Genomic DNA, 24,635 nt, shown 5'->3' with positions numbered 1-24,635 from the left:
CCAACTCCTGTACTCAATACTCTGACCAATCGAGGAAAGCATACCAAGTCATTGAGGCTTTTAAAGTTGGAATGACTGTTGAGACGGGTTTCAAGGTCAAATAAACAGAAGTACAGAACATAATTCTTTGAAAAGCTTAATAAAATTTGATGACCCATCATTTCATTAACCTCTAAGGAATCTGCGTGATCTGTCTTGAGTACGTTTGCAGTTTGATATGCAATATAAGATGTTTGATTACAGTGTTTGTCACATGTTAATTCTGAGTGTTTAAGTACGTTTTATGTATACTGTAGAATCTAAACTTGTAGAGTATTGTTTGCTCAAATTTGTGGAGGGTTGTGGCTTTATTCTCTTCGTAACTCTTCTAAATGCCTCCTTTTGTCTGCTTTAAAAATAAAGATTTCTGGTCCCTTACCAAATTATAATATAATTTGGCGATCTTCCCCAGGATTGTAGCATAACTTTGACAGCCTGGTCTAGTATCATAACACAATTTCACTCTTGGACAAACCCCCAGAAGTTAGTAACATAAAGGATCATCAAAAATTATTAATCTTCAGAAGGGATTGCGATTCTTCACTTTTTTTGGATGACCTTAATTACTGTTCCTGTTTTTGTTTTGGTATCGTCCAATCTTGGGTTCCTCTTGACTCAGATAACTACACGCCGTTAATTATTGCCAGCATCCTCCAGTTTTTACCAAGAGTTTGCTTCACTGTCAATCTTTCTCTGCTTTCCTTGAGCTTCAATCTTGTTCAGTTGTATGAAGTAAATGCTGTTTGTAGCTTGTTATTCCCCATTCTCTAGGCTGCCTACACGATTCTTCTAATTAGTTTGTGACCTCCCCAAATCAAGTGTACATTTGCACACTTTTTCAACTCCATAGTTCTACTACTTCTGAATCCTGACTTTTAACGATGAACTACTTACTGATTTCTAAACTTTTTCCTGAGTTGTTCTAGCAGCACAGTGCCATGCATCTGCTGTTGACTCCATCCCTGTAGGAAACTAAAAATTGTCACTCCTAGCACGAAGTCTACTCAGCCTCTTTCTTCAAGTATTCATCTGACAATTCTCTGCTTGTATCTATATTCTTTTGACTTGTTCTTCTATCACCCTTAAGCTGTCCTGCAGAAGTTGGCAGTGACGTAGTGGTAAATGTCACTGAACTAGCAATCCAAGACGTCAAGCTAATGCTTTGGAGACGTATTTTTGAATCCAGAAATGAAAAATTGAGAAATCTGGCTTAGAGCAATTATGGAACTCCTAAAAATATGACTAAAACATCAATGGTTTAATTTGTCAAAAATCAGCTAAGTGTCAACTTTGGTAAGTTTCATTATCTTCCCAAAGTCACCTCATTACCTATACACCAAGCTCCAATGGTACCACATTCATCATATCCTCCTACTTGCTACAGGTAGAATTAAAAGCTATGGGAACCTGGAAGGTGCTTGCTACTTTTGTCAACTATGGTGAATCTTTCCATGGTGCAATGCACTGCTTGAATATCACAGTCATTAGTGATATTTATTCCTGATATTGCTTCAGGTGGGTAAGAGTACTTGGGGACAGGATTTGGATTCCAAATGTTTGGTTAATGACTAGAATTCAAATACAGGATTTAATGCAAATGATTGTTATTAAAAAAACATCTGGTTCACTGATGTCCTTTAGGAAAGATCTGTCAATGTTACCTGGTCTGGCCTAGATGTGACCCAAAATTTTGGAAATGCAACTGATTCTTAGCCACTCCCTGGCGAATTTAGAATGGGCCAGAAATGTGTTGCCAGCAACATCCACCCCATGAATGAATTTAAAAAAACCCTCACCTCTATCACAAGTCAGAATGTTACAATCTAATTACTCAGAGCACTCTTTGTTAAATGTTTAGAGTGTTAAATTTTACAGAGATGACTGTCTTCCCTGAAATAATTGGCCACAATAGGGAAATGAATTTAATAATGAGGTAGACCTGGGATGTCAGCTTATATGTGAAAACTAAGTCTGCATTTCACATGATATCACTGAGGAACAACATGTAGATAAGAAATGACAGGACCAAATGTAGACCCTTGGGATATACCAGAGTTAATAGTGTAGGAGGGAAAGAGGAACCATTGCAAGTAATATTCAGGCTATGATGTAATAGATGAAAATGGAACCAGGCCTTTGGTGAAGGATGGTGTCATCTAAGGAAAGCAAGTTGAGAAGTATAAGGAAGGATAATTTACCTTTAGCTTGTTCCAAAGCAATAGAATTGCAAGTTTGTCTGTTCTTATGCTTTATTAATTTCCTTTAAACCAAGATAGATGATTAGGTTTCAGTTCAGAAGAAGTGTCATGTTGGACTCAAAACATTAATTCTCTTTCTCTTGTACTGCCACAGTACTTGTAGTTAGATTAATAGTCTTCCTGACTCTTAGTAGCTAGGTTCACATATAATCACATGCAGTTTGGATATGATAGTAAAGAATAAAATGATATTAACAGTGACATTGCACCCCACTGCTTTTAGGGGAAAAGAAAGCAAATTTGGCAAAGAAACAAACATACAAAATAATACTATTGGTGAATAGAAACCACACTGTTACGAACTTGCAAGTTGCTAATAAACGCATCTTAAGACTGGTGAGTCTTTCTAGCTCGGTCTTTGTTTGTAGCAGCAGTAGTTGATTAATATCATATCTATGTGATGTATAATTTAACTTAATTTAACTGCCAAGACCATGTTGATCCTCAGACAATCACAATACATGTTCCTGTAGTGTACAGACAACAGATGTTGAGTAATTCCAGTGATCAACATGTCTCCATCTCCTGCCATATCTCATTTGTCTTCAGTGCCAGATGCAGCATGTCTTTAATTGGTAACATGGTTGAGAACTCTGTCACTGTTTACTTAAATGTTATATTCGGATCTTTTGATGCTCAGTATTATTACTTAGAGTAGCAATTAACAAATTTGGTCACTTAGTACTTGTGAAATGTGAGTGTCAGAAACTTGTTTATGTAAGGCAATGAACATGTTATAACAATCATTTTGAATTATTTGGAACAATCCCATTTTTAACAGTTTGAATTTTCATTATAACTTGTTAAAGTGAATGGATTGAAAAATTTGAATATTTACAGACCAGTATTGCTACTGGTTGCAGGATGAATAATATGAGTAAAAGACCAAGGGCTTAATTTTATCAGAAATCAGCTGAGTGTCAACTTTGGTGAGTTTCATTATCTTCCCAAAGTCACCTCATTACCTTTACATCAAGTTCCTATGGTACCACGCTCATCATATCCTCCTACTTACTACAGGTAGAATTAAAAGCTATGGGAACCTGGAAGGTGCTTGCTACTCTTGTCAATTACGGTGAATATTTTCATGCTGCAATACACTGCTTGTATATCATAGCCATTAATGATTTTATTCCTGATGCTGTATGACATGGGTAAGAGTATTTTGGGGCAAGATTTGGATTCATATACTTGGTTAATACTTAAGATTCAAATACAGGATTTAATGCTCATTAGGCACCTTTAGCCCAAGCTGTAGTGAGCTCCCTCCCTCACAGAAGTAAACACTCCGTCTTGCTCCAATCTCCCCAGCTTTCCTCCCACAGCACTCATTTCTAATATGATAACTCCCCTTTGTCTTTTAGTGGACAGACCCCCAATGACAGACCAGACCCCTGACTGATCTCTGTGCATCACCTTGACTGACTTCCCAGACTGGTTGTTCGGGAACCATTGGACTGACACTGACCCAAAACCTGGACTGCAGATTATTGACCACCTGCATGAAGTGACTGACTGACTGACTGTGTTCAAACCCCTGGATTTCTAATATACGCTATGTGACTTATTGTGCAATTACCTCAACTGAAGGGTATCTCTTTTGATGGAAGAGTTTGAGACATAGCTATTCAGTTGATGCACATACATTGTGTTTGCAGCATACACTGCAAACTGGTCCAGTTGAGATTGAGTTCATACGTGTCCATCCCCTTGACTGATCATTGCTGACAAATATGACAAGCTTCCTGTCTTTGTGTCTGTGCTAAATGACAAGGCAAGATAAAAGTACTGTGAGCCTGTAAACCTTTGCAAAAAGACAAGGCAGGGATGCTGCAAGGATCTAAGCAGGTGCCAAGAGAGCTAACAAGGATTCCTGAAATGTGGCTTGGTCCAGTCCATGAGATAAGAGTCTTTCCCTGTGTACAAAGTGTTGCAGAGGCATTGCAATAGAAGGCGCCAGTATGGGTCCAAAGTGCAGCATTAAAGCAAGCCACCAACTTGCAAATGGAGTTGAAAATATACCATGAGGATGTGATGACAACTTCTATAGATAGGGGTGTGCCTTGAGAGGTTGATGACTGGTATCCATGATAAGAGTGCTGGAGAAGCAAGCAGTGAGCTGGACTTGCCAGGTAACTGCTCTGATTGATGGCAGGAATTGTTGCCTTCTAGTTTCTATCTAGTGAATGGGGAATATGAAATTGCAAGGAGACAACGTGATCTAATAATAATGTATTATTGCAAGTTAATATATGTAAATTGGTGGCTGGCTGTTTATTAATGAGCGTATCATCTCAATGTTTAAAACTTGTTTGGAAAATGGTACATTTTGCTGTGGCATCAAGAATCTTCTCAATGCTGGTTTCATGCAATTCTTCTCAACTTTCTCACCAATGCCCACCTCATTTATTGTCTAGGAAAATTCTAACCCATGATTCAGAAAACCAAACTGTGTATGTTAAACACTTAAAAACTCACATGGTGAGTTCCAGGAAATAGTTTGAACGGACCTTTTCACTTTTTTGGAAGATTAATAAAGTTTTCTGTGATAGCTTAGGTTAATGGTTAATTGATTCTAATTACCTGTGTATTATTGCAAGAATGATGCCTTGTTGGGATTGCCATTTCTAAGATGTAAAACCAGGGCATATTATGTCTGTTGAAGTCAATATCAGTGATTGTATAGCACTACTCACAAATGCATATGTTTTAGACACTAAAACTTTTAAACTTTTTTCATAAGTTAATTTTTAATAATTGCATCTTTACATTTTTTCTACTCCTTTTAAAGCTAAGTGTGAGATACTGCCTCTGTTTCTGCATCATTGTATAATCTAACTCCATATCTAATTTAAGATTTACAGTATAATGATCATTTATTCCCAAGATGCTTCTCAACTGTGATATTCTCCATCTGACCCATTTCATTACCTTGGACAATGAATCCTCCTTGGGAAAGAAAGAACTGACCAATAAAATTTTCTTAAATATTCTTTAAGAAATCCTCATCACCTCTGCCCTTAACACAATCATTTCCTACTCTGTTTTGAGGCAGTTGAAGTTGCTCATTGATTAATTAAAATATAAATTACGTAGATTTATTTCTGAATGTAGTATATTGATTAATTTGAGACATCGTGACAAGTGGTAGGTTTGGCTTGTTGGAAGGAAATCATGATTTTGAAGTAATGGTCCCAAAGTTTTCCGTCACCTAATGTTTTTCTTTGCCTTATGTCTGGTTCTGTTGTAAAGAAATTGGTATAGATTAATAAGTCAACAAGTGTAGTACTTTATTATGTGACTATCAAGTTAGTAGATAGTAAACTGGATCAATCTTAATTTCGTTTAATCTTGCAAATGCTATTTCAAATGAATTATTCTTGCCTTGAGTTCTTTAAACTTTGAAATTTGCATGATTTTACATTACATGTGTCATGGAAACAGGATAAATAGGAGCAGGAAAAGACCTTAAACCCTTTGATCCTGCTTCTCCATTCAGTGTGATCATTGTCGATCTTCGGCCTCAACAATATCAATATCTGAGCTTGCCTGAAATGTAAGGCCTGAGAAAGTTCCTTGGAGTATTGTGATTATGTTCATATTTTGGTTGATGGTTGAATAGGAAAGTTACTGGATTACCGACAGATGTTTGAGTGCTCCTTACTCTGATTGAATTTTCAGAATGTAACCCAGCTTTTCGAAGACATTAATCATAATCAGATAAACAAGAGGGGAGAAGTAGAGATGGGATATGATCAGAATGGAATTGACTGATTTGGTAGAAAGATTGCTATGGAGAGTGAAGGAAATATGTATACATCATGATCAGTCTTTAAATCAATGGGGCTGGAATAGTTTGGGACTCATCTTTTTGTCAGAAATACTAATGTAACTTGTGTATTTTGTTTCATACAGTTAAGTAGGAATAGATCTAGCAGCTTAATCTTAAGTGTTGTTAACAACATGTTATTTTATTTTTATAAGAATCCTACACAGGTAGGAACAGCACTTCAAGTTTTCTACAATCTTGGAACCTTAAAGGAAACAATCAACAGTGTAGTCGATGGGTATCGGGTATCTCTGGAAGATAATGTCAGTAATGCTTTGGATATAAAAATGTTAACTCAACCTATTCAAGCCACCTCAAGAGGCAAGTCTCAGTCTTGTACAAAAATTATATTACAGTAATAGAAATACAGTTTTCAAGATTATAAAATTTTGAAAACACAAATACACTGTTTATATACTGCCGTAAATGCATCCAAAATTCTAATCATTGTTACCTTCTCATTCCTTGTAATTTTGCATCAATTTACTTTGTTTTCAAAATTTACAGGACCAGGAAGAGCCACAATGCCGACTCCAGGCAACACGCCAGCATTCCGTGCTGCTCTTTGGACGAATATGGAGAAACTAATGGATCAAATTTGTGCTGCATGTGGGCAAGTAAGGTTCTGATGGGGGTTTTTTGTTGATGTAACTGGAAATTATGTAGTTTCAGTTAACAATGAATTCCTCCGCTGTTGAATTTCCACATTGGTAGGGATTAGTAAGTCCTTTGCTAAAATCATATGAGGTGCTTTATCTTTAAGAAATTAGCACCAGGTAGGTCATATAATATTTTTGTATAAATATGACCTTGACCTGGGGTGTGCCTGCACTGTTTTCTCTTGGAATTGGCAGAAATTATCTGATTACCAGAAAAGGCTAGATGTTGTGTAGCAGCTTTATACCTACTACCAAAGAGTTAACATTCTATTTTGTGATCTTCAGGTTTGCAGGAAATAATTTGCTTCAGAGTTTCCTGATTTCTTGAAATTTGTATTTGTGGCTGCAGTCTGCAAAGTTATTCATTTCTTTAGTTCCTTTGAAATTTTGAGCATTGCTATGTTTTGAATGGTTCAGTATTCTGTACCCTCATTTCAGAATCTAATGTCATAGGTTAGAACTTAAACAACTAAGCTCAACTTATGTTTCAGTGTTAGCTGTGGTTCAATCAGAAGATTATGGTTTCGAGTTCCACTTCAGAGGTGCCATCTTTTGACAAATACTTGCATTGAAGTCTTGTGCACTCTGGTGAATATATTCCCAAATATAGCAGAACTGAACTTGATATTATTTAGTGAACATTTTTCTTCTTGTTGTTTATGGAGCTCTGATTGAGATTATGGAGCAAATTGACTGCAGTTGCTCAAAAGCAATTTTCTGTAATGTGATTTGTGATACTGTAAGATACACTTGTACAATTATTTTTCTTTTAAGATCTTTGTCTTCAACTTTGCACTGTGATCACTTCAGTGCACTGCATTTTAACATTGAAATTCACATTGAATACAAAAAACGTTTTCACACAATTGACAGCAAAATCAAGATGCAGAGAAGACAATTGTTATTGATAATTTTTAAGTCACATCTACTCGATACTGGCTTGAAGTATTCATGCAAACAGTTTTTTTCCAGTAAGTAATATTAAGCTGAAACAATTTTAGACTTAGAATATTGATACTCAGTTTCCTTCTATGTAGAAAGTTTTGGGGAATTTTGGCACTCGCCTCCTTTTCGGGACACAAAAGGGAATTGAACATGGACAGGCAATGTTTGCAGCCCTGCTTCCTTAAAGTGACATTGACCAAATTTGTTTTCCTTGAAAGGTGGCATAGTTTGAGACATCTTGCATGTTTTCCATATGCTAACCATCTTAGAGTCATCGAGATGTACAGCACAGAAACAGACCTTTCGGTCCAACTCGTCCATGCCGACCTGATGTCCTAGATATATCTAGTCCCATTTGCCAACCTTTTGCCCCATCCCTATAAACCCTTCCTATTCATATACCCATCCAGATGCCTTTTAAATGTTGTACTTGTACTAGCCTCCATCACTTCCTCTGGCAGCTCACATGCTAACCTTGTCCTCGCAATTTTTGGTTAAACTTTGAACATTTCCTGAAATCAAGCATCAGTCTGCAATATGCTTATCCTCATTCAGCATCAAATACACAGACAGTTTTTACTTTTCCAGTTTAACAGCTGACAGTGTTCAAATCAGTTGTCTGTGCTTGGCAACAGATTTTGGTTTAAGTTTCTTTCACTACAAATGATCTAACCAGATGGCTAAGTGAGTCTATGAATAGTGGTAGACCGATTGTTGTATGTTAAGCAAGTTGTGGGTTCTTATGTTCCATTTGTTTTTGACTAAGATTGTTGCCTTATTTGTTTCAAGAAGTTCTCATGTCTGTTCGCACCTTAATAGGCAATATAATTTATTCAAAATACACAGGGCACAGTATTTACTTTGAAATAAAATACAGTAAATATAGTATTAAATATATTATTCGTTTCTTTTTGTGAACTGGTGTGGATTGCAGGTGCTTTTAGTTTCCTGTTTTAGGTCGTGTTGATGTTACTCATAATTTCACTGCTGCTTCATTCAGGAAACTAATTATGGAATCTTCCAGAAAATACTATGTAGTAGAAGAAAATACCTGACAAATTGTATCACAGGGTTTTCCAAGAAACAATGGTTTATTCTTTGTAGGGTAACAGCAGATTACTTTCAGTGTTATTTAAGCTATTTTAAGGACAAAATATATGTAGTCTGATATTTATCCAATATCTGTATTTTCAGTCTTAAATTGATGATTCCTTTATTTTAGGTGCAGCATTTGCAGAAAGTTTTAACAAAGAAAAGAGACCCAGTGACACACATCTGCTTTATTGATGAAATAACTAAGGTAACACAATGAGTTTCTAAGTGTTGGTATTGAGGATATTTAAAGGGAGGGTGTACATAGATGATTTTATAAAGATATACTTTCAGCTCAGACACAAGACTTCACAAACTACCAAACTACATGTTCACAAAATATTATAGATTTTTTGAGTTTATTTTCTTGCACCATTAGTTTTTCAGTAATATTAGACACTTTCCATCTATCAGACAACCACCTGATGAAGGAGCAGCGCTCTGAAAGCGAGTGCTTCCAAATAAACCTGTTGGACTATAACCTGGTGTTGTGTGATTTTAAAGTTTGTACACCCCAGTACAACACCGGCATGTCCACATCATGTCCATCAGTTCTGACCCACCTCTGGAGCAGGTTGGACTTCAACCCAGGTCTTATGGCCTAGGAGTTGGAATATGACTGCTGTTCCATGACAACCTTATTAATATTGTAAACCTTGATTATATTATAATCATAGAAGCAAAGACAAAGATTATTCTGTATGATTATCTTCATACTTTCAACCGAGAAATGCTGAAAGACAAATTAGCTGAGCAGATTAGTATCTGGTTTTTGATGCTGTTGCCACATAGTTGTCTAAGAGTCCCGTCTCATTCCACAAAAAAGGTCAACTTAATCAAATATCATATATTGCTTTTTAAGAGAATGAAACCATTATAACAGGCAACACATGTAATAGTCCAGAAGACTGAAAATATCACAGAATAATAAGACTGAATAATGATTTTATGTATTTATTAAATTGGTCTTAAAATAGCATATACTCTGAAGAGATCAAAGAGATCTGGGTGTTCTTGTACACCAGTCAATGAAGGCAAGCATGCAGGTACAGCAGGTATGTGTACCCTTGAGTTTAGAAGACTGAGAGGGGATCTGGTTGAGACATATAAGATGATCAAAGGATTGGACACTCTGGCGGCAGGCAACATGTTTCCGCTGCGGGGTGAGTGCCGAAACAGAGGACACAGCTTAAAAGTACGGGGTAGGCCATTTAGGACAGAGATGAGGAGAAGCTTCTTCACCCAGAGAGTGGTGGCTGTGTGGAATGCTCTGCCCGAGTGGGCAGTGGAGGCCCAGTCTCTGGATTCATTTAAGAAAGAGTTGGATAGAGCTCTCAAGGATAGTGGAATCAAGGGTTATGGAGATAAGGCAGGAACAGGATACTGATTGAGGATGATCAGCCATGATCATAATGAATGGTGGTGCAGGCTCAAAGGGCATAATGGCCTACTCCTGCACCTATTGTCTATTGAAGTTGATCAGAACATTGATTTTTGTGAAAGTATGTGGTTGGCTATCGATCTTGTTTCTTTTGATCATTATTCCAGATTATTTTTGCCCTCTCAATCATTTTCAAGGATGCATCTTAACTTTGTATATCTCACTGAGAGTATTTATCCTTGTCATAAGATATAGTTAAATTTCTGGTAATATGTGAAAAATAAGTAACAACTTTATAGTTGCTCTTAAGTACTTGAGATCTTTGAAAACAGCACATCATCACTTAAAACTTCATGTTTCAACAAATTTATTAAACAATGAATAAACATTTAAATATTTACCTTTAGTAAGATTTTAAAATCTATAAGTATGTAATCATATTATTTTTCTTGTTTTATTGAGCACCAGTTATAAGAGTCACTATCTAATACTGAGCTGTACATCTATAGCTAATTTCTGTAAATTTATTCCTTTTCTTCCTCAGTCAGTTTATTTTATCTTTTCCTGTGGAATTTCCAGTTAGTCCTAAATATATTCTGATAACTACAATCAACAAACACACTAAGCCAGTCCTTTCACCTCTTGACGTATTTATTTGTAGTAACTGTTTGGATTTGAAATACTTAGCTATTGTCCATTTAACTGAAGAATTTACAGGGTCTGTGTTTACTATAGTGAAATTGGTTTGTTTTTCAAATTTACAACTCATGTTATTTTTGCTAGTTATCCTGGGAAGCCTGTAGAAAATAGGTCTTAGCAGTTCAAAATCCAAGTTGGTTTGAATACGCAAGCAGTAAGCAAACATTTGCAAGGAATAATGACTTATAAATGTAGGAGGAAATGTAAGAACACTGACATTTGAAATTATGTGATATTACAAAATTATGAGGGGCATGGATAGGGTGAATAGACAAAATCTTTTCCCTGGAGTCGGGGAGTCCAGAACGAGAGGGCATAGGTTTAGGGTGAGAGGGGGAAGATATAAAAGAGACCTAAGGGGCAACGTTTTCACGCAGAGGGTGGTACGTGTATGGAATGAGCTGCCAGAGGATGTGGTGGAGGCTGGTACAATTGCAACATTTAAGAGGCATTTGGATGGGTATATGAATAGGAAGGGTGTGGAGGGATATAGGCCGGGTTTTGGCAGGTGGGACTAGATTGGATTGGGATATCTGGTCGGCATGGACGGGTTGGTCTGAAGGGTCTGTTTCCATGCTGTACCTTTCTATGACTCTTTGAAATAGATCAAAGTTTCTTTGTTATTTTTAATTCTTAAGATTAGAAGCAGCATGACTGAGTTTTTTTTGAAAATCATTGATGCAACACAATAACTATTGATATGTGCTGACATAATTATGGTACAGCTTTGGATATGATGCAGAGCTGGGCTGAGGAGTGGCAGATGGAGTTCAACCCTGCCAAGTGTGAGGTTGTCCATTTTGGAAAGACAAATAAGAATGCGGAATACAGGGTTAACGGTAGGGTTCTTAGTGAGGTGGAGGAACAGAGGGATCTTGGGGTCTATGTTCATAGGTCTTTGAAAGTTGCCACTCAGGTGGATAGAGCTTGTAAGAAGGCCTATGGTGTATTAGCGTTCATTAGCAGAGGGATTGAATTCAAGAGTCGTGAAGTTGATGTTGCAATTGTACAGGACTTTGGTTAGGCCACATTTGGAGTACTGTGTGCAGTTCTGGTCGCCTCACTTTAGGGAAGGATGTGGAAGCTTTGGAGAGGGTGCAGAGAAGATTTACCAGGATGTTGCCTGGAATGGAGAATAGGTCGTACGAGGATAGGTTGAGAGTGCTAGGCCTTTTCTCATTGGAACGGCGAAGGATGAGGGGTGACTTGATAGAGGTTTATAAGATGATCAGAGGAATAGATAGAGTAGACAGTCAGAAACTTTTTCCCCGGGTACAACAGAGTGTTACAAGGGGACATAAATTTAAGGTGAAGGGTGGAAGGTTGAGCCTATGATGTCCTCCTTACTAACATCTGGGGCTAGTGTCAAAACTGGACGAGCTATCTTGCAGACTAGTTGAGCAACAACCTGATATCAATATCACCAACCTTGGGTATGTCATAGAAGTTCATAGAATCCCTACAGTGCAGATAGAAGCCATTCGGCCCATCAAATCTGCACCAACCCTCTGAAGAGTATCCTATGCTATCCTGTAACCCCACATTAACTATAGTTAACCCACCTTGCCTGCAAACTGGGGGGCCATTAATATGGCCAATCTACCTCTTCTGCACTGGAGAAGAACTGGAGTACCCAGAAGAAACCCACACAAATATTGGAGAAGGTGCAAACTCCACCCAGTCACCCAAGGCTGGAATTGAACCTGCGTCCCGGCGCTGTGAGGCAGCAGTACCAACCACTGTGTCATTGTGCCACCCAAAATGTTATCTGGGTCTTAGTATTAACAGTGTAGCAATAATACCACTAGTCCATCCTCTTTCCAAGCCCTGTCTTATTAGCAGTATCCACATGCCAGGCCTCAGCCAATTCGATTCACTCCACATGATACCAAGACATTGGATATTGCAAAGGCTATTGGCTCTGACAAAGGATGTAAATGTGTTGGAACTGGTTCAAGGGAAGCTTACTAGATTGATACCTGGAATGAACAGATTGTCTAAGGAATGGTTGAGCAGATTGCACTTCTCTTCACTGGAACTCTTCAATGGTGACTTGATTAAGATGTCGAGGAACCTGAAAGGTCTTGCCAAGGTAGATTTGGAAGTGATTAGATTAGATTAGATTAGATTACTTACAGTGTGGAAACAGGCCCTTCGGCCCAACAAGTCTACACCGACCCGCCGAAGCGCAACCCACCCATACCCCTACACATACCGCTACACATCTACCCCTTACCTAACACTACGGGCAATTTAGCATGGCCAATTCACCTGACCTGCACATCTTTGGACTGTGGGAGGAAACCGGAGCACCAAGAGGAAACCCACGCAGACACGGGGAGAATGTGCAAACTCCACACAGCCAGTCGCCTGAGGCGGGAATTGAACCCGGGTGTCTGGCGCTGTGAGGCAGCAGTGCTAACCACTCTTCTTTCAGTCCATGACTAAGAGACACTATTCAAAGATTAGTAACGTCCCAGAGGACCAAAGGGCTGCTCTCAATCGAGGGACTGAAGTGGCACTGTTATAAAATTAGTGGTTGCCATTTTTGGATCACTATGGAGAATTTTCTTTCAGAGGATTGTGTGTCTTTGGAACATTCTGCCTCATAAGGTGCTGGAACCAGCATCATCAAATATTTTTAAGGCAAAGGATGATCAGTTTTTGTTAGGCAATGGAATGAAAGGTATATAGGAGTAGACGGGAATATGGAATTTGGAATACACCAATCAATCATTGTTGTATTGAATTCCAGAGCAGGTATATACAGCCAAATGGCTGTCTTCTGCTTCTAGTTATGAGTACTGGTAGCTGCAATGCCATCACTTACCACAATATCTCAGTGTTACAGGGACAAATAAGATAGGAAGGAAAATACCGATACCTGTCTAATTTGCTTGAGCGATTTTTTTTTAAAATAGTAGCCATTTGGGAAAATGACATTGTGAATTTACTTTTGCAAGTCACAGGCAATGGATACCAATACTAATGATTAGTATTTATTTTCTTTAGGACAATCAAGCAGACATATTGTATACTTTCTGGAACTCTGTCACACAAATCTTGACTCTGAAATTCCAACAGGCTACAAATTGTAAGTACCTATATTGATTTTATAGATGTTTTCTGAATCAACCTGTTCAGAGGCATTGTTGCATATTTCTGGAGGAGGTGGGGCTTGAATCCAGAGGGAAGGACACTACCACTGCACCACATGTGCCATACCAGAATCAATTAGAAATTCTAAGGAATCAAATTAATTGAATATTTTACTCAATGTTGGTTATTTCTTGTATCTGTATAAAAATGAGGAAGGAAAGCCGTGCACCAAATATGGGCAGTCACTTTCTTCAATATATTTGAGACACAAAAGTTGGACTGTATCTTCCTGAATACAGTAGAAAGTATGGAACATAGAAAAAGCCATTTATGTCTATTAAGCAATATGGTGAAAAAAATTATTTGCTTTTGGGCTTGTTCTGAATTTGTTTCAATTTTCTGTGGGAATGTTCTGCATTCCTTCAGGCTAACAAATTTACGTACATAAACTAAGTATTCTCTTTCAGTTCTCTAGTAATGATTTTTAAGATGTTACTTAATTTTTTTATTTGAGTAAGTACTTATCTTATATATTCACTTGACCTCTCGATTTTACTCCCACCCAGAAAGTTCTATTTAAGTGGAGTTAATCCGTACAACATGAATTGCTTTCACTAAGCAGTTGTTCCATGTATTAAATATTTCTTGGGATAGAGAATTTCTATTATTTCGTCACATTACTAATTTTGGACTCACCCTTGAATTCTGCCTTCTCAGTTTGCATTGGTTGTTTTTATACATTTTGTATGTGGTAGCCATTCCCTTGATATTAAATTATAATGTCATAATCAATCCCTTCTTTCATATTCTGCTCAATGAGTTTCACTATAGGATTGAGCAAAATTTCAAAATAAACTTTGGCTTATTATAGAAAGGTTATATTTGTAAAATGTTCAGAATTTAGGCTCATTAGTAATCGTGACTTACTTGGCATATTAGCATATAAAGTGGAATTGTCCCAGTCCTTGTTTATGCTTATTAACAATTACTTCACACTAACTATTTCCAGTCAGTGATAAATTCATATTCAAATCTCTTCCATGTCCACTATTGAAGATGCTTAATTCTATACTATTGTGGACTTGTCCGATTTTAACATCCTCTTGCGCCTGGCCATAGTAAAATACATAATTTATTCACATTCATGTTCACATCTCCAACATAATCTGTCTCATTTGTTATGACACGGGGTAAACCCACTTGCTTAATTTAAAACCAGCAACACAGAAAAGATTTATCCCTTCCAATAATCTATAAAACTTCAAGTGGCCAAGATCTATCTAAAGTAAAAATTAACAACTTTATTTCTTAAAGTATAACAGAGAATAATTAACTCACAACTATTTACAATTCCTTCCTCTAACTTATATTTTACCTTCCTTTCTATAATACTAGTCTGATGAAACTCCTAATTAAGATTTACAGAAAAATTCACATTTTAAAACCAGCCAGCAGTCGAATCTCTTTATCTTCATCGGTAGATTTGCTCCCAGGTCAGTGTTGAGGTTTTTCTCTATGCAAACTCCTCCTCTGGACAAGTACCTCTCAGAGAGTTCTGACTAGCAGTCTACGTATGTTGGTCTGGTGGCAGTTCTCCCCCTAACTGTTCAATTTTCCCCAGTCTTCTACCCCAAAGCATCAGATTGTGTCATTGGCTTTTAAAATTGCCAATATACTCAGTTCAAACTTGATTGGAATTTGGTATTTTTTCGGTTGTAATTTAAACTGATTGGCCTAATTTGTCATTCCCAGGCAACCAGTTACCCCAATAGTTGGAGCACATGTTACATTGTGTCTTATTGCGAACACTTGGTGCTGTCACTGCTAGTTTTTACTCTCATAAAGGTATATTACACCCACGCCTTCATAACGCATTGTAGTGCGTTTTGTTCATCAACTAAATTTTGGTTCATGCCATCACCAGAATTCAAAGGTTTCTAAATCCTGTAATAGATATTCTGAAAACTGCTTATATTGTTGCAACTAATCATTTTTTTGTGGGAGAATGGAATACTGCTGTCTTTTATGTTGAAAGAAACATCCAGTATCAATTCTACTTGATTTAAAATGTTTCAAATGCCATGCACATCCAGCTTCACAGCAGCCTGGGAATTGACTGGGGGAATAGTTCATTCTTCATAAAGATCATGTAATGTTAAATTTCCCAGATGATAATAGTCAAAAATAATGTTGAATAAAGTATTTAAATATTATACAATTTTGTAAACTTTGCTGGAATTTTCAGATTGTCTGGTTCTTCATCTGCGGTGCAGCAGTGAGACATTACATTTTCTTATTGTACATTGTATCATAACCTGCTCAATATTGCGAGTGGTATGAAGATAAATTTATTGTATTATAGTTCATTAATAAAAATAATTTAAATTAATACATTCACGATGAAAGTGGTACACTTAACAGGAATAATGAGATGCTTTGAATATAAAGGCTCAAATCTCTTATCATAGTCAAAATCGCCCAAAAAGAAGCTCTGTCTCTTTGATAGTCAACTCAAATTTAAGTGATGCAACTGGATGTAATTTCCAGAAATTTATAGATCACCATTGCCATTTTGCTTCATATACATGGATCAGTGAATCTAGTTAGTTGCTTTTAATGTGTATTCCGAATTGTGGGTTAGATGGAGAAAGCTCGAGGAAATATTCTTTAAGGCTTCTGAAGAGGTGTACTTTTGAATACTGATGAAAAGAAGTACACGTTGCTGAAGTGTATTTTCTTGCACTCATCAGGATAAATTTGAGAATGCCAGATTTTAGATTATATTTAGAAATCTTGATTGTTTGACATTGTATAATATAAGATCATAAGATGCAGAAGTAAGCCAAAAAACCTCCCCATGTTCAAGGCTTTTTTTTAACCTGCTGTTTGTTGTTTGTGAATGATACAGAGATAATTGCTAAGCACAGCAAACTATCTTGCGAAGGATCAAGAGAAAGTCATTCATAAAGAAAAATCTTGTGTTTATGTATATAATAATTTTTCCATTTGTATATCATTTTAACACCACTGTCAGCAGTGTCTTAAACTGATACACATCAAATAAATATTTACTTCTTTCATAGACTGACATAATAGCTATTTTGCACAAAAAAAAGCAAATAGATGATTGACTGGTTATTTCTTATTGTTAACATTATTTTTGTCACACATTGAGGAAGGGATATTAGGAAACCTCTAAATTTTTCTTGAAAATTTGTCGTCCTAAGTATTTACTTGAACTACTAGAGTATCAGCCAGAAGGAATTTTCCTTAATAGTGTAGAATATACTTATCAACCCAGCCTCAACAGCTCTCTGTGGTAAAACATCCCCCAATTTGCCAAGCCCTGAGAGAAAAATATTTTTCTCATCTGTATCAATGCAGCAGTCAATTTCTTGTTCTGAGATTATGCCTTCTCTTCCTAGAATCTCCCAAAAGGAGAAACAATCGCTCTGCATCCACCCTGTCAAACTCCCTAAAAATCTTTATTTCAATAGGTTCTCCTTTCATTCTTCAAACCTCAGTGAGTACAGTTCCAACCTACCGAATAAGAAAATTATTTTGTGCCTGATATAGTGAACCTTTTCTGGACTGCCTGCAATAACAGCATATCTTTCCTTCAATAAGAGGACAAAAACTGCTCACAGTATTTTCTCAATAACTGATGTTAAGCTAACTGGCTTTTTGGTACTTTTGTTTCCTTCCCTTTTTGAATAAGGGTGTTTACACTGGCATTTTTCCAATCCTCTTGGACTTTTCCTGCATTCTTGGAAGATTATGGGGTGATATGGTTGGTCAGTGGTTAGCGCTGCTGCCTCACAGCACCAGGGTCACAGGTTTGTTTCCAGCCTCGGGCGACTGTATGTGTGGAGTTTGCACATTCTCTCCGTATCTGCGTCGGTTTCCTCCGGGTGTTCCGGTTTCCTCCCACAGTCCAACGATGTGCAGGTTAGGTGAATTGGCTATGCTAAATTGCCCATAGTGCTAGGTGCATTAGTCAGAGAGAAATGGGTCTGGGTGGGTTACTTTTTGGAGGGTCGGTGTGGACTAGTTGAGCCGAAGTGCCTGTTTCTGCACTGTAGGGAATCTAAACATTACTATTAATACATCCACTATCTCTGCAGCTAATTCCTTGAAAATCTTGGGGTGCAACCCATCAGGTCCAAAGGATATTTAGCCTATTAATTTCCATGGTACTTTTTCTCTAATGATAGTTATTATGTTTATTACGAACCCTCTTTAGTCTGTTGATGTTGTCTTTTTGAAATGCTATTATATCCTTTTATCTTTCAAGAAATAGAAGGAAATCATTAATAAATTGATCATACTTTAATCGGGAACATACAACTGGAATGATTTGGGAATTTTCTACCAATAGGCCTAAGTAATGTAGATACAAGCAAGCTATTTAACTTAAACTCCAAAATTTATAACGCTTCAAATGAAATCAAAGAATGAAAGATTTGCTTGCTTCACAATTTTACGTATATACATGTGTACAAGTACATTTGTACTTATGTGGCATAGTTATTTCAATATTAATTAACAGTTCATTTTAAAAAAAACTAAAAATTGCTGGAAAAACTTAGCAAGTCTGACACATCTGTGGAGAGAAAGCAGAGTTAACGTTTCAGATTCTGGGTTTGCTTAGTATTATTCTAAAAAATAATCCTGGTAAAGAATAAGGTTGGAAGCTTAGCAGAGAAATTTGAAAATCTCGATAGAGCTTTTCCAATTCATTTTACTTATTTATTTTCTTTAGCTTTACTGGCATCTTGCACAATCATTTTGGGTGTCCAACAGACATGCGCATAAATCAATATTGAAATACCACCTATGAGATCCAGTTGGTGAAGTTTGAATAATTTGAATTGTAATGAGACTGACTTTGAAAGAGAGAGAAATTTTACCGAAGTTAATGACTTGAAGTTTTGTGGTTATTCACCGATTTCAGGAAAATAGTTCCACTTGGAAGATTTTAAAGAAATGCATTCTCAAATATGTGAATAAAAGATAAATTTGTGCATGAAGATATTTATTCCTCATTCACATTTCAAATTTGTCTAGATTCAGTAAAGTGTGTGTAACACTGAAATTCTTAAAGTAGGGAGCATATTACTAAATGTTTGTACATAGATGTATTCATTTAGAGAAATACTCCTCCATTCAATCACCATCTATTAGTATTGTAATTTAATAAAATGAGGCAATCGCAATATAAAATTAAGCTAGCCCACTAAAATTAAAATCGACGTTTCGGGCAAAAGCCATTCCTGATGAAAGGTTTTTGCCTGAAACATCGATTTTCCTGCTCCTCGGATGCTGCCTGACCTGCTGTGCTTTACCAGCACCACTCTAATCTTGACTCTGATCTCCAGCATCTGCAGTCCTCACTTTCGCCACTAAAATTAAAAGATGAGTGTATTTAAACTCAAAATGTTACTTTTGGGAGTATTGTGGATGAAGGATTTTTTTAAATTCCTGGATGTTTAAAGTACATGTTATTGACTGACACCATCTACAGCTCGAGTTATGTCAAGCTACACACTACATTATATGCCATGTAGTGAATGTTGTAGTTGTAAACCATTATTTGAAAGGAAAACAGACATTTTAAATGCAGTTTGTAATACTGACATTCATGGAAGCCATTTAAACTGCATCTTTTGTGGAGTCAAGTGGAGTAACCAGCTGATGCTTAGACAATAGTGCTGCTTTGTTCACCATAGGAGGTGATACAATATTGTAAATTTGGGGGACCCAGACCAAGTACTTCCAAGGTACCAAGGCTTGACTTTAAACTTCTGCCAAGCATTAAAATACGGACATATTAATGAGTATCATCAAAATAGAATTATGTGTTGGTGTCACCATGCTAATATTATGCTATGAAAACTCAAGTTGTAATACAATTATGGGAAGTTATTTGATTGTGGAATAAAGATACTAATGACAGGAAATATCTTGTAACAGTCTTTATCATGAAGGACAAAATATTTAACAAACTAATGGGACTGAAGGCAGACATGTTGCCAGGACCTGATGGCCTGCATTCAACAATTTTAAAGGCTGCAAAGATAGTGGAGGCATTAGTTGAAATGTTCCAGAACTCACTAGGTTGAGGCATTTATCAGATTGGAAAACCACTGATATGACCCCTCCAAGTCAAGGAGGAGGAGAGGTAGAAATCAGGAAACTATAGCCCTGATAGCCTAACATTTGTCATTGGGCAATTCCTAGAGTCGTTCTTAAGAAAAAAAAGCAAGACATTTGGAAAAGTTTAATGGAAGTGAACAGAATCATCATGGTTTTGTGAAACACAATTAATGTTTGACAAATTTGCATGAGTTCTTTGAGGATATAACTTTGAGAGTTGATAAACGAGAACTGGTAGATATTGATGTACTTGGATTTCCAGAAGTTGTTCAATAAGGTGAGATCAAAAAGGTAGTAAGAAGCTCACATTAGTGTGGATTGAGGCTTGTTTAACACCCAGAAGACAAATAGTCATGATTAATGGCCCTGTTTTAGGTTGGGAAGTCATAAGCAGTGCAGTGATACAGATCAGTCCAAGGACCTTAATTGTTTACTATCTGTATTAATGACTTGGAGGAGTGGAAGAGTGTAACAACCATAATTGCTGAAATTAAAATAATCGGTGGGTGGCATATTGTGATGAGGACATAAGGAATCTGCAAGGGCATATATACTAGTTGCATGAGAGAGCAAAAATTTGGCAGATGGAGTTTAATGTAGGAAAGTGTGAGGTCATGAACTTTGGTGGAAAGGATCAAAAGGTAAACTATTATTTAAATGGAGAGAGAAGTGTAAAAAGTAAAAAGAAATGTGTAGCACATAGGATATATTCTTGTGCATACAACACAATTTAGCATGCTGTGCAGCAAGTAATTAAGAAGGCAAATGAAATTTTGGCCTTTATTGCCAGGGTGTTGGAGTTTCAAAATGGAGAAGTCTTGTTACAACTGTACAGGGTGTTGATGAGGCCATACTTGAAGTATTCTGTACAGGTTTGGTCCCAGTATATAAAAAAAAATACAGGTATTGGATGCAGTTCAATAGAGATTCATTGAGCCGATGCCTGAGATGTATGGATTAACTAATCAAGAGCGGCAAAACAGGTTAGAACTTTATTCTTCAGATTATCAAAGAATGGACAGTGATCTTATCAAAACATACATGATTCTGGGGGGGCTTGACAGGGTAGATGTTGAGAAGATGTTTTCCTAATTGGGGAATGTCAAAGCAGGAAACACAGTTACAGAATAAGGGAACATTCATTTAAAACAAATGTGAAAGAATTTCTTCTCTAAAGGTCATGAATGTCTGGAATTATCTATCCTAGAGATCATTTGAAAGTATTTCAATAGGAGGTACATAGATTTTTGAAATATCGACGTCTTGAGGGTTATAAAAAGCTGGCACAAAAGTGAAGTTGAGGCCTGGACAGATCAACCGTGATCTTATTGAATGTTGGGGCAGACTCCGGGATCAATGTCTTATCCCTGCTATTTCTTAATTTCTTGAAATTATTTTAATTCCCATGATTTCTGTGTTCATTTGGTCGTAGAGGAAACTCCACTTTGAAGTCTTTAAGAATCAATCACATTCAGAAAGAGTGCTGCTGTAAATGTGGTCTTCCTTTCCTTCTCACAGAATAATGAAAACAAGTAGCAACAAAAAGGGAATGAAAATGTGGTAGAGTAGGCCTTACCCAGGAGTGAAAATGTGTTAGCATTATGCAACTTGAAAGAGACAAACCTCTTTTTTTTTTCCCCAGCATCCACATTCCTGAAGCAAGCATTTGAAGGAGAATATCCAAAATTGTTGCGATTATATAATGATCTGTGGAAACGGTTGCAACAGTATAGCCAAAGTATACAGAACAGTATAACAACTGGTGGAAATTCAGACTCACCCCCTGAACTACCAGCAGCAGAGGAAGACACACAAGACCTATTTATGTTGAAGAAGCAAGACTATGAGTAAGGTTATTTTAATTCATCATGTATGCATGACACATGATGCTGCTCCCATTCTGGCCTTTTTCTTGGTCACAGTTTACATCAATCCATCACAGAGAACCGTGGTTTTGGTTGCCTGGGCTCTAAGATCTGGAATTCCTTCTTCAAAATCTTTAACTTCCTACATTTCTTAAAATGTACCTGTTTAACCAAATTTCGCTTTCCTAACGTCATCTTATGCAGAGAGCTATCTTTCTCTGCTTGATAGCACACCAAAGAAGTAGCTTACAGTGTTTCAGTATGTCAACATAACTGTCAAATGCAAAGTAGGGTCCCCATAAACATGCCAGAAAACATGCAGTAGTCCCACTTTGATCCTTTGGAGCCCCACCACCCAGCTGTAATCGGGTTAATTAGCTGCTGTCAGGGGTCCCATTCTATTAAATGAAGGGAGTCCCCGCTCCCCCCCTCCAAAAAAAACTATTGGATATTTGGAGGGCCACTGATGACTCAGCAAGTGCTATCAAAAGTAGTGGTCACTGCTGGTACTGCACTGTGTTGAGGCCAGAATCAAGAAAAATGCCGACATTGACAGGAAGAGACTCTTAATTGATGAGATGTGACACATTTGGCTGTCTCCATCTTCTCTGCTATTAAAATGCTATCCCTCTCCAGTTTATAAACCTGCCTTCCAATCAGTCTCTACAAGCCTGGCAAAATCTAGCCCAATGTGTCTTACTTAAAAATATATTCAGACTTAAACTTTTCAGTTAAGCTGAGAAAGGAACCAGAATATGTCTTTTTTTATACATATTTTTATTGAAAATTTAACATATTTTTACAAGTTTACAAATAAAAAAACCCAAGTATAAACATTGATATACAATTAAATCTTAAATAAATAATAACCAAAATTTATCAAACAAAAAAAAGATACCGAGAGATAAAAACAAAACTCAACTAACTACTAATCTAACCTACAACTAACCAGAGTGTATAATTAAGTCTCTTACATTATTTAAAGAAGAGAAAAAAAAAACGACGGATAACACAGAAATTGGGTAGTGAGATACATGCTCAGAATGTATTAACATCAAATCATAACAAAACCCGTATTCATGTGGGATTCCTTTCCCAAGGTGCCCTGGACTGGCCAGGTTCACCATCTCAATTAAATAAAAGCCCTTGTTAGGATGGCCAAAATATCTGTATTTATATAATTCAAGAAGAGCTGCCATATTTTATGTTAGGGGAATAATGCAGTCTTTGGTGCACCATATTTGTAAGGAAGTCGAGGGGAATACATTCCATCATTAATCTGTGCCAATTCGAAAGTCCAAGGGGGCCCCTCAGCCACCCAGTTTACCAAAATAATTTTCCTTGCACAGAAAGAGAGAATAGAAAATAATCTCTTCCCGTGCATATCCAGGGAAGGTAAGTTCGAAAAGCCCAAAAAGAGAGATACAGGGTCCACTCTAATTTCCGTTCCTAATATTTCTGTCAGAGCACTTGCTACTTTAGTCCAATATCTACGAATCTTATGACAGGTCCTTAAGCAATGTACAAGAGTGCCCACCTCTATTTTACATTTGGGACACATTGGAGATGCTCCTGCCTTAAATTTTGCCAATCGGTCCAGTGCTATATGGGCCCTATGAAGTATCTTCAACTGACTGGCTTGAGTTCTGTTGCAGATGGTGATCCTTCTGGCGTTTTCCCAAATGTCATTCCATGTTTCTATAGAGATTTCCAGTCCCAAATCCTGATCCCATGTTTTAAGCAGATTGTCCATATCTCCTGATACTTCATGTAATAAATGATAAATAGTGCTGACGGAAGATACCCCCATTGGCCATAGCACTCTACGTTCTCTATCTGATTTATAAAGACTATCTAATAATGTAGTCTTCTTCTGTATGTAGTCTTGAATTTGGAAGTATCAAAAGAGGTCTCCATTAGGTAATCCAAATTTCTGACGCAGCTGTTCAAAAGACATCAGGATCCCTTCTTTAAACAGATCCCCTAAACATGAGATACCCCTGGATCTCCAGAGTTTGAAAGTGACATCTGTAAGCCCCGGTTGAAATCCCCATGCTCCCGCTATCGGAGCATAGGGGAATGTTTTATGTGAGTTGCCCTCATTTTGCCACATTATATTCCAAGCTTTAATTGTGTTTAGTATTATAGGGTTTTTACATTGATCCGTAATGATTTTCCTCTTGTCTGAAAATAAAAGGTTAATAAGTGGGCATTTTGCTTGAGAAGCCTCGATGTCCAGCCAGATTGATTGCAGGTCAGACAAGACCCAATCGGCTATGTAACTTAATAGGGAACTTCAATCAGCTAAGTAACTTAATAGGGAACTTAACTGATATTTCCTAAAATCTGGGAAATCCAATCCTCCCCTTGCCTGTGGAAGCTGTAGCTTCTTCAGTTTAATGAGGCCCTGTCTATGATTCCAGGTAAAGGAATCCAACAGCCATATAATTTACGTAGTGCCAGCCTCGGCAGCATCACCGGAAGCATTCTCATAGAGTATAGGAGACAGGGCAGGACATTCATTTTAATTAGGGCTATTCTACCCAGCCAGGAAATTGGAAGGTCTCCCCATCGCTGGAAGTCCTGCCTTATCCTTTCCAGTAAATGCACAAA

The 24,635-nt window shown here is 37.1% G+C and overlaps 1 protein-coding gene across 2 annotated transcripts in view; it reads left to right on the top strand.

Annotated features, from left to right (window-relative positions):
- The window catches only part of cog5 (component of oligomeric golgi complex 5), a 129,943-nt gene that overhangs the window by 70,861 nt on the left and 34,447 nt on the right, over positions 1–24,635 (top strand). For both annotated transcript variants that reach the window (XM_043713659.1, XM_043713660.1), the window contains 5 exons: positions 6,282–6,447; positions 6,634–6,743; positions 8,953–9,030; positions 13,915–13,996; positions 21,800–22,004. In XM_043713659.1, the coding sequence (XP_043569594.1) occupies positions 6,282–6,447; positions 6,634–6,743; positions 8,953–9,030; positions 13,915–13,996; positions 21,800–22,004 (641 nt within the window). The remainder of the gene's footprint in view (positions 1–6,281; positions 6,448–6,633; positions 6,744–8,952; positions 9,031–13,914; positions 13,997–21,799; positions 22,005–24,635) is intronic.

Source organism: Chiloscyllium plagiosum, chromosome 23 (genome assembly GCF_004010195.1).
Source record: "Chiloscyllium plagiosum isolate BGI_BamShark_2017 chromosome 23, ASM401019v2, whole genome shotgun sequence".
Lineage (NCBI taxonomy): Eukaryota > Metazoa > Chordata > Chondrichthyes > Orectolobiformes > Hemiscylliidae > Chiloscyllium > Chiloscyllium plagiosum.
This window is presented reverse-complemented; position numbering and strand designations above follow the sequence as displayed.